The following is an 11,380-nucleotide window of genomic DNA, read 5'->3' on the forward strand; positions in this document are numbered from 1 at the left end:
TTCAAGAAATCCCAAATATCACCCTCCTCAGTCGACTCGGCATATAAATGAATCAAAGAAACAGATCAAGTCTCCTCATCACTACTATCATAGTCTAGCCATAAGGTATCGCGAAGCCCCTGGATAGATCTAGCAGGTGGGTACAAGGTGACTTTTTTCCTAGTATCTCCATGGGAAATATATGTTATGAATATAATTCATAACAAGTAAATAAACAAAATAAATGTAAATATTAAATAATAATATATTATTTATGTTAAACACTCATTAAGTTAAGTGAAAAGGCATGTCTAAAAGACATGCCCAGTCTCGAAAGGACACCTGCTTAGGTATATATGTGGGTCCTCATTGTAACATTCTGTATCACTTATACATTTTTATATATAATAAATTATTATTACAAATACCTCTTGTGTATTTTTACTTAAATCCAACAAGCCTATCAGTTTTGATGCTTCAGTGGTATCAAATCCATGGTGCACAATATAATCATGCGGGTATTTGAACGTTGTTTGCCGTGTAATGTGCCATTACATTCACGTCCTGAATGTGTTGAATAGTTTAGTAAAATTCAAGAAGCATTTCATTGTTTATAAAAATCATATGCAAAAGTTAAGGCATGTCGAAAGGAAATCAATAACAAGGAAAATGATCTAGATGATGATTTCGATGAAGCTTATACAGATCAAGATGAGGATTTAGATAAAGTTGATCTTGATGTGAATGAGGATGATCTAGATCAAGATAATGATTCTGATGTAGCTAATATAGATCAAGAAGATTATAATGTTGAAAATCTAGATGAAGTTGATCTTGATGTGGATGAGAATGATATAGATCAGGATGACGATCCAAATGAAAATGATGTCAATGAAGATTATGTAGATCAAGATGATGATCCAAATGAAGATGACGTGAATGAGGACTATATTGAAAAATAAGAAGATGAACAATATCATAACAAAGAGGAAGATGCTAAAGTAGACGTTGATGATGATGAAGAGGAAACTATGGGAATAGAAAAAGAAGAAGATATTTTTGAAAATAATTATGAAGATGACATATTTGACAAAGAAAAAGTGGATTATGGGAAAGAGAAGGAAGAAATCCGGGAACCACTCAAACTCAGATCTGAACAAATTCACATTTGGAAGTATAAGGGGAGGACAAGACATGATCATTTGGTATACCGTGAAGATCATACTGTTGAGGAAGCTGAAATAGAGATGGGTCAAGAAATTCTACTGGAAGTTGATGGAATGTCTTATTATAACAGAAAACGTTGTAGGTCATATGCATCTGTAGTGCAAGAAAATGACACTACCATATGTCCAGCAACACCTTAAAGGGTACGTATATATGCACACAAGGATGATTGAAGTTTTTTACCAATAACATCCCAAAGGGCACATACATATGCACACCAGGTTAAATAAAGTTGTTCACCCATGGAATTGGGTAATTTTGTGGGATTAAAAGGACTTCAGAACCTTGGTAATACTTGTTATATGAACATTGTTCTTCGATGTGTGCTCCACATACCTGAGCTAGTCAAGTTTTTTTTGGATATTATCAAGAACATATAAATCATGATAATCCTCTTTGATATAAGGGCGAGTTAGCAACAACATTTGGTGAGTTATTGAGGAAAGCATGGAGTCCTGGATTAAACTTTGCACCAGATACATTTAAACAGACATTTGGTGTTTTAAAACCCAGCTTTGAAGGTTATCGTCAAGAGGATGCACAAGAGTTCCTAATTGTATTGTTGGATGGACTCCATGAAGATCTAAATCGCATGAAAAAAAAACTTTACATAGAGATTGATGATGAAAATGAATGCTTAGATGAGACATTAGCAGATACATATCGTGCATACCATAAAGCACAGGAAGATTCCATCATTCAGGATCTGTTTGGAGGAAAATATAGGGAAACATTATTGTGCACTACTTGTGGTAAAGTCAAAAGGGAATTTGAGTCCTTTACGCATCTACTAGTTACATTTCCCAAAACTCTAAAAATGGGAGTTACAGTGTTTAGCAGTGATGGCATTGAAAGGCCTGCACAACATATAGTAACTGTGAATCAGGACGGAACATACCAAGACATAGTTAATGCTCTAAGCTCTCTATGCTCCATAAGGGCTGACGAGAAGCTTTTTCTTGCAGAGATTTCTAAGTATCAAATTGTTTGGTATCTGAAGAAGCCATCTGATCCCTTCTCCAATACTACATATAATGTCATCCTAGTAGCATATAGGCTTCCAGTTGTTCAAGAGAAATTTTCATTGATAGTGTTGCATCATCAGATTTAGAGTAAGGAAGTTAGCAAATTTGCACCTCTAGTACCAGGCTTGGGGAGGAGCTGCGACTGGGTTATGTATGAAAAATTAGCATTTGAGGTCATAAGTTATATCCTTCTTCGAAATACAAAAAAAAACTAAGAAAACCAGGTATAGCCACGGAGGGCTCCAAGAAACGGAGATATGCTGATGCCAACACTATCTATACAACTGCACCGAGGCCAACTAAAAAAATACAATTTGATCAGGTGTTGTCCTCCTCGCTTTTTACCAGCAAGCTAGGTTTATCATTTGGTGATGGGAATAAGATTTTGCTGTTAAGATGTCATTTTGACGACTTCAAATGGAGACCACTGAGCAATTACCTGCAGTGCATATGAAAGGAAATAGATAAAGAAGCTCATTTGAAGTTGGTTGATTTTACGATATGCACGAGATATGTTGCTAAGCAATGAGTTCATTCATGCAACAGTGCACATTGCAGATCACTACCTTTCTATGAAATCACTCAAGAAGCAAAAGATACCAACTTTTGGGTTGGCTTGTTGATTATTTCTTCTAAAATATATGATGTATATGGTAAGGTTGTTGTTGCTGATGATTTAGCCAAGCAGGTGAAAGAAATTGAAGAATATGTCGAAGCTGAGGCTGTGAACATCATACACTATGAGACTAAGATTCTAATGGTGTTGAATTTCAATGTTATAACGTTCCCCACAACATTTACTTTTATAATTTTTTATGCTTCAACTCTTCCGTGCACAATCACCTGCCAGAATTTGAATTTTAACACATTTCGTTACACAATCCGCTGCCTGCCATACCTGCGTGTAAACCTGTGCTACGGCAAGACCGAACACCAAACTAATGATGTCCACCATTCCACTGCTCGTCTACAGTTTCATCTTTGAGCCAGCGTGTAAATCCATATGTCGTGTCGTTTAGTGGCAAGCGTGTAAGATGTCATCCATCGGGTCATTTGGTTCAGTTTGTCATCGTGAATCTGTCGTCCATACGTCTTGTTTTTGGTTCATATATATAGTTATATATACGTTATATATATATATATATATATATATATATATATATATATATATATATATATATATATATATATATATATATATATATATATATATATATATATCTATTATAAAATATATATAAAAATATATATGATAACCCTAGATTCAAGGCAGTGTTACCAAGCAAACTATACAGGCAGAGGTGCCAATAGCGTCAAGTTATATATGCCCAGATGACAAATGAAAACTGAAGGAAACTGCTGACAATAAGCTTTGAGGACAAAGCTTCTGAAGGAAGGGGCTATGTTATGAATATAATTCATAACAAGTAAATAAATAAAATAAATGTAAATATTAAATAATCAGATATTGGTTATGTTAAATAGTCATTAATAAGTGAAAATGCATATCTAAAAGACATGCCTAATCAAATGACACATGCTTAGGTATATATGTGGGTCCTCATTGTAACATTCTGTATCACTTGTACATTTTTTATATAATAAATTATTATTACAAATACCTATTGTGTATTTTTACTTAAAGCCAACAAGCCTATTAGTTTTGATGCTTCAATATACATATCACTAGAGAAACATCCTATATAAGCATCTGCTGTGGTAAGCTACGGCCGTCCCGAAATCAAGGGATGTCCCTCAATAGGATTTTTTGGTTGTAGCATAATAAAATATGCAAGATATTCCTAAGAATCAACTGAGACAACCACATCATCCAACACACCATTTGGCTTGATTTTAGATCTGTTAGCAAGTTCAAGCACAATAGGGTTAGGATGGATGTGAACCAACCGAAGTTTTTCCATGGTTTTCCTAGTCATAACATTGATGGATGCTCCCAGGTCTATCAATACATTGGGGATAAGGACATCACCTATCTAGACAAAAACAATTGGTTACCAGGATCGACATATTTTTCCATTTGAACACATCCTGTCATTAACTCAGCTGCTCTTCCAACAAACTGGATAGTGTGAGGCTCTACTCTTTTCCTCCCTGTATTTTTAAGACAAATATCCTTAACGATTTTAGTACATATGGGGATATATTTAATAGCCTGAAGTAAAGGGACCTTTATACAAATATTCCTAAGTTTGGAAACCAGGTTAGACTCAGGAGTGGGGTCATCTTTCTCCATAACCAACCTCTCTAGAAAGGGAGGTTGGCTTGAAGAATATGGTAAGGGCTCTGAGTGTGTGGGAATAGGTTGAATGGTGACATATTCTTTCGAATGATTGGGAGTTTCCTCCTCACTTTTCTCCTCGATGATCACCATAGGTTGTTTTTGTTTTTGCTTTTCTAGATTTACTACCCTTCCTGATCTCAATTGAAGGTCATTAACCCCAACTGGAATGGTTTGATAAACAGGGAAAGGAAGTGGTCCAATAGAATGGATCATTTGCACCACTTTGTTATTTGGGTTTGGTACTGGTTGTGCAGGCAGTTGAGGTGGTCGAAAGGGTGGTGGTAATGGTAATGATGGCATGACCTGAGTCTATTGAGGCAAGGTTGCTGGCACTGTAGGTTGCACCATAGGATAAGGTTCATAAGTAGTGGGATATGATTGTGTTGGTGCAAGATAAGGATAATGATAGTGTGGTGATCCTCTCCATCCTTGTTGCCAAGTTGGAGGTGATTGTCCATACTGAAAATGATGCCCATCCTACTAAGGTTGAGAGTAATTTACATTTTGATAGGAATATGGTGGTGCATTATAACCAGAAAAATATGGTGTATGTTCAGGAGTCATACATGTACCTACCCGAGGCCATGATTTCTATGCTCCCATAGCATGCAATGGCTCAGGTTCCTGATGCTCTCCTTCGAATGCTTCTTTTGATCCCGATATAGAAGGGCATTCCTCGGTAGGGTGTTTTCCTATACATATCACACAATTATTAAAACTCTTAACATTTGCAGGACACTCACGTAAAATATGTTTTTTTCTACATTTCAGACAATAAATGGACAATGTCTCTTGCTCTTCTACTATTTTTTGCTGAAATTTTAAAGAATTTATTTGTTTGCTAACAATATTCATAATTTCAGTTTTCATATTGTCCATTTTATTTTCCAAACCAATAATCATAACATCCATAGATCCAAATCTACTATTTATAGAATTAATTTGGATTCCTCTACCAGATCTAGATTGATTCTGTGAGAACTTCCTGCACAAGTCACAAATATGATCAAAATTATTTTGAGCAATATCTCCTTGTTCTAGCAAGTTTAAATTATTTCTAGCATCATCAGTAAGTCCTCACAAAAACAAGGTCCTAATAGTACTTAGATCAAATTTATGTTTCAACCTTTGAAGAAATATAAAAATATTTCTAAGTAATCTTCCAAGGTCTCATCTTCACCTTGTGTAATAGTGAAAATCTCATCCCGCATCTCTCTCGTTTTTCAATATTCATGATAATTAGTTAAAAACACTCTCTTCATTTGTTCCCAAGAACCAGTGTAATGTTGAATCCTTGAGAGTTGTAGGAAATAATTTTAACTTTTGGGCATCTGAAGAATAATGGTAAATCCTACACAATATATCGAATTCAAATAAAAAAGAATCTGGATCTTCATGTAACTTACCATAGAAATGGGGGAGAACGAATGGTGGAATATTCTTCATTTGAACTATATTCTATTCAGATCCACAATCGGATACCCAAAGGTGGACTGCTCCTCCATCAGTTTATTTTCACCAGTCCCCTCAACTTGATCTTCATTATCTTCCATTCTTCTTCTTCCAATCAGACCACTCTCAATATAATGTGAAATTTGACTATGGTTCAGATTAATATTTTGAGTCCCAGTTATCTCTTTCTTCCCTCTCGTTGGTTGTGAGACTTTTGAACTACTATCTCCAAAGTCCAGATGAAAAGTACTTGCGTGGTGGGTTTGTGTTTGCTTGGAATTTATGCTTGCAATAGAAGGCCCAATATGAGATTTTTTTTCCAATTTATCATTTTTTATTTGGCCCTTATTGGGCTTCGGATCCCTACCTCTCCTAGTCATACATTTTAAAGTAAATTAACCAAAAAAATAAAAAAAAAACTGAAAAAACTTGCTGGGAAAAAAATCAATCAAATGATGCAGTAGAGAAAAAGACATCACACAAATTAATTCAAATAAAATTCCTTCAAATAATAAAAGCACACTGCAATGGAAAAAATAAAGAAGACTTACCCCTATTGCAGAAAAATCAAAAGTTTTACCAGATTTCTTTCAATGCCTCCTCGACAATGGCGCCAAAATGTTGGGTGCCGGAATTACAATTTAATTGAACTCCTTCAACACTTATTTTTCAAACAAGGGATAAGTAAGCTTCAAAACGTAGCACAGGAAATGCCAAATATTCTAGGATTAACTTCTGCAAATCCTACTTCTTATCTACTAATTAAATAATGTAGAACCAGTCAAGAATAAATCGCAAAGAAAAACTTTCAACAAAATGACACCAAGCCACTCTGGGTACTGGATTCACTCAAGAAAAATACTCGCCAAAGACTCTGATAAAATAAAAAAGCACGACTTGCAGTCAAACTTAAAATGACATCAAAGAGAAAAATTATGTTCTTGTAATCAAATTCCAATGCTTAGAAAACATAAAGAAATATTAATATACTGTGTTATAAAGTCTGCTTCCTGTACTAGAAAGATGTCATTTTTGTACTAGAATAATTACATTCCTGTACCAGAATGGGTTCGTTGTAGCACTAGAATACTCTGTTCCTATACTGGAACATTCTGTTCCTGTACTGGAACACTCTATTCTTGCACTATAACACTTTGTTCCTGGACTGGAACACTCTATTCCTACACTTAAAACATTATGTTCCTGTACTAGGACATATTAACATTCGAAAATCCTTCATTTATAGATTGATGTGCTAAAACAGTAAGAAGAAAAAAAACAAATTCAGAAAGGAAACTTTAACTTGACCGATAATTAAAACAAGCCCGAATAAACTGCAAACCTTCAATAAAAACAAACTGCAAAGATTCAAGGAAATTCTCACACTTGCAGAAATGAAAAACTCATGCGTTGCAATAAAAGATCACTATTTGAAAGATTAAACTTAAACCCTTTCTAAATCTCATTCATAGTGTGATATATATACTCTTCATAAGAATAAATTTAATGTAATCACATGAAGTTTGTAAACTCAGAAATGATCTTTAACAATTTCCGTACTTAAAAATATTTGATTTAAGCAACGTTTTTCGGTAGAAATCACATAAGAGAAATTTTTGGCCGACATGTTTCGAACCAACAAGTGTTGGTTCGAAACGCGTTGGCCAAAAATTTCTGTTATGTTATTTCTATCGAAATACTTTGTTTAATTCATTATGGCTCACAAAAGCCCGAATACAAAAAGATATTTGATTTACTGTCATTCATGGATATCATGAAAGCTTAAAGTCATACACAGAGAAACCATCACACAGCTACACTTCATGTTCTAACTAGGGTACACTTCACCATAAAAGAAATAAACAAAACTTAAAGCATGAAAATCTGTAACCCTAACTATATTCCAGAAACAATTCAAGGGACCTTCTTAGAAAAGAAAAAACATGCTGCAATGCTTCAGAAAAAAATAGAAATGATGGAACTCAAATAAAAAAACACTCAATGCACACAAGGACTCCTCAAACTTGATATCACATGCAAAAGAAACACAACTGCAAGAGATTCACCACACCTGTAAGCCAAGAATAAATAAATCACTCCTGCGCAAAATAATATTACTATATCTAAGCACACCGAAATAATAATGGGGAGAATAAGCTGGGTTGGATGGACCCTAGCCAACTAGCTCATTTCCCTTTACGAAAGCTGTAAACTCAAATGAGTGAAGGAATCATTAAAAATGTCAACATGAACAACAAATAAGTGAAATCGACATCAACTCCTTCTTTATTCAAAAATATCTGCAAATATACATAGTAAAACCATAGATCCAGTTCCAGAGGGTCGAGGCGATACAATATTTCAAAGTTACAACAAAAATATCAAAGTCTCTTCTAGGTATCGCTAACATAACCTATCTCAGAATCCCTAATTTTTACATAAGTATTCATCTCTTGGACGCAATAGATGACTTAACAGGAAAACACAAAAAATTGTGACTGACCTCCATCTTTGGCATCTATGTAACGCTCCAAGCCTGATACAGGAAGTGGAACAAGTCCCCAATAGTAGGTGTGTGCCATCCCTTAACAAATATGATATTTTTGGAGTTAATTTGTAATGAATCGACCAATTGTCCATCTGGTGCAGGAACTATGGTGGGTGCAAGAATATCAGATACTGCACCGACCAACTCTGACTTTGATTAATGACAATTGTTCTTAACACCCTTAAATAAATGCAAAATAGATAGGTTACAAGGAAATATATGAGTATTCAACCTCTTTAATTATTAATAAGCCTATGTAATCCATGTCCAAGAAAATCATAACAAGGAACCAATAAACATGTGTAAAAGGATTAATTTAATTGTAAAACAGGGGTTAGGGTAGCATGATTTAGGGTAAAGGTAGGGTTAAAAGAAGACAATTATGGAAACCAACAGGTCTCTCCTTCAATTAATCAATCACATACTACTTTGGAAGCTTTTGAAGGAAGAGGATTTAAACCATATGGATTTTAAATGCATTACCCAGGGAGTTAGAAGGTAAAATAGTTACTATTGAAGTAGAAGTAGTTGATGTAAAACTTGAATATAATATTTTATTGGGTCATTGCTAGCCCTACGCCATGTCAACAATGGTTTCTTCACTCTTTTGTGTGTTACACTTTCCTCACCAAGGAAAGATAGTTACCATAAACTAGACTTCCTTTAATGCTTTTGATTCATGTACCATAGATAGTGTACCTTTCATAGGTAAAACACCAAGTCCTTATGAGAATTTTGGTGTGAAATTACTTAATGATTCATCACTAATGGGAATTTTGTTTCTCCCCCCACCCAACATTTCTCCCTCGGTCATTCCAATCAATATGATTTCATAAATCTTTGAATCCCATGAATCATATGATCCCTTTGTAGTGCCTAGCCAATCAAAATTTGCAATTTATGGTGACAAAATTCCACTTAGTCCATGTTGTAGCTCTAACCTAGAAATATATGATAATGAAATAAACCCAGAAACAATAAGATAGAAATAGATAGAAATGCTTCTTTATTATCAAAACCCTTAAGGTAGGGCAACACCATACATTCACTCCTTAAGGAAGGAGAACACTCCACAAGCCATATGCCTGTTCATACAATAATCCTTCACTCTCTCCATGTGGAGTCTCTAGCCTCTATATAAGCCTCATACATACAATACCATGGGTCATTACCATGGTTCCCTCATACCACCAACTAATACCATGGGCCCATTACATTGTTATTAACTACTTGTGGTCCTTTACATGACATGGGTTAACCACCTTATTTATTACCATGGCCCATCCCATTATTACATTATTACCTTGGGTACCTCCCTTGGTACCCCATATTATCCCCCCTAGGTATATAACATTCCACCCCCCTTTGCATGTTTCGTCCCCAAAACATGGGAAGAACACAAATAATAAGATCTACTCAAGAGAGTAGTCCACTGGTACCATGCACGTGCATCTAGCCATCCAAGAGAAATGTGAACCCTCGGTCTCGCTGGTGCCTCACTCGCTTGAGATGGAAGTTGACTGTGGTAGCTCTGCAGTGTTGATGTGTAGTAGGTGGATCTTCGCTCCTCTCTCTCTGTCCTGCGGGGGTTGTTGTCCATGTGGCTAATTGGTTGCCATCTTGATGGTTGTCTTGCGGGGTGATATGTTGAAGTTTTAACCCACGATGGATTTTTCTTTAATTCACCCTGCTATGGTGCCTGTTGTGGTGTCTTCTTTTCTAATATGACTTCAACCACTGAGCTCTCATCTGATGTACCTATAACCTTTTCTGCTTCAGCTTCTGTTTGTGTTTGATTGTCGATCATCAAAAGCTCATCATCTGATATGTCATTCCCTGGAACATCTTCTGCTTCCGCCTCCATGTAATCTACCTGTTTATTGATGGAAATATCATGTAATGTAATTTTCTTCTTTTTATACTAGAGCTTCAGGAATTTCTTCTGCACCTTAATATTGATAGTACCCGCAGATTCCATCCAAGGATATCCCAAAACAACATCCATATTATCCATCTCTGAAGTATAAAAATCACCATGTAACACATACTTATCCATAGAAATCTTCAAATCCTTATACACTTGAACATCCTCATCATCCACATGTGCGTTTTCAATGTGTTTTGCAGGAACTTGCAATGTTTTTGCCAAATTAGCATTGATGAAATTATGCTTGCAACTAGGATTTATAGAAACAATGATCTTCTCTTTCTGAATCAATCCATGAACATGCAATAAGAAAACATCAGTAGAAAATAACCCTTTAGGTTTCGTGGTTTCCTTCTTTTTTGTAAAAATAAAATCTTTGCTAGGAAATGTGTTTGTCTGTGTGAGCTTATCAACAAGAATAGTTTTTCGGCCAAAGTGGTCCATAATAGCTTTTGTGAATATGTCCCAAGTCCAAAACCTTCTATTGGAACATTGATGCTCTTGCCACCATTGTCGTCTTTCATTGTCCAATTACGTGCTTGCCACCATAAGCTGAGTCTCATTATCTAAGATTATATTCAGATTGAAATACTGCTCCATTTGTGCTAGCCATCTAGCTGGATGAAAGCCATCAAATTTATACAAGTTCCTCAAATACCGATTTGGGCCCTCCATCACAAAATATTGGCGAAAATTTGAATTTGTCACAGTTTAGTCAATATTGCTCAGAATCCCTATTATGACCTATTTTTTGAAATGGAACAATCATTCTACATCTGCCCATGTGATAGAAATTTTGCTCCAGGCAATGAAATTTCAAATCTGCACTGCAACTCTCCCGCCGTCACTAATATTTCTGCAAAAAGGAACTGATTTTAAATCAGCGATATCTCCCTCATTCGGACTCTGATTTGACTGAT

At 35.4% G+C, this 11,380-nt stretch overlaps 1 protein-coding gene across 1 annotated transcript; it reads left to right on the forward strand.

Annotated features, from left to right (window-relative positions):
• Window positions 1-491: 491 nt before the first annotated feature.
• LOC149185296 (putative ubiquitin carboxyl-terminal hydrolase 11) lies at window positions 492-2,317 on the forward strand. Its single transcript, XM_089415611.1, has 3 exons — window positions 492-519; window positions 685-914; window positions 1,613-2,317. Exons 1-3 carry the CDS (start codon window positions 492-494, stop codon window positions 2,315-2,317), a joined length of 963 nt encoding a protein of 320 aa, XP_089271737.1.
• The last annotated feature ends 9,063 nt before the right edge of the window (window positions 2,318-11,380 follow it).

The sequence above is a fragment of the Pinus tabuliformis genome, chromosome 3_2 (assembly GCF_031772625.1).
Source record: "Pinus tabuliformis cultivar Carrire ecotype Pingquan chromosome 3_2, CPIR1, whole genome shotgun sequence".
Lineage (NCBI taxonomy): Eukaryota > Viridiplantae > Streptophyta > Pinopsida > Pinales > Pinaceae > Pinus > Pinus tabuliformis.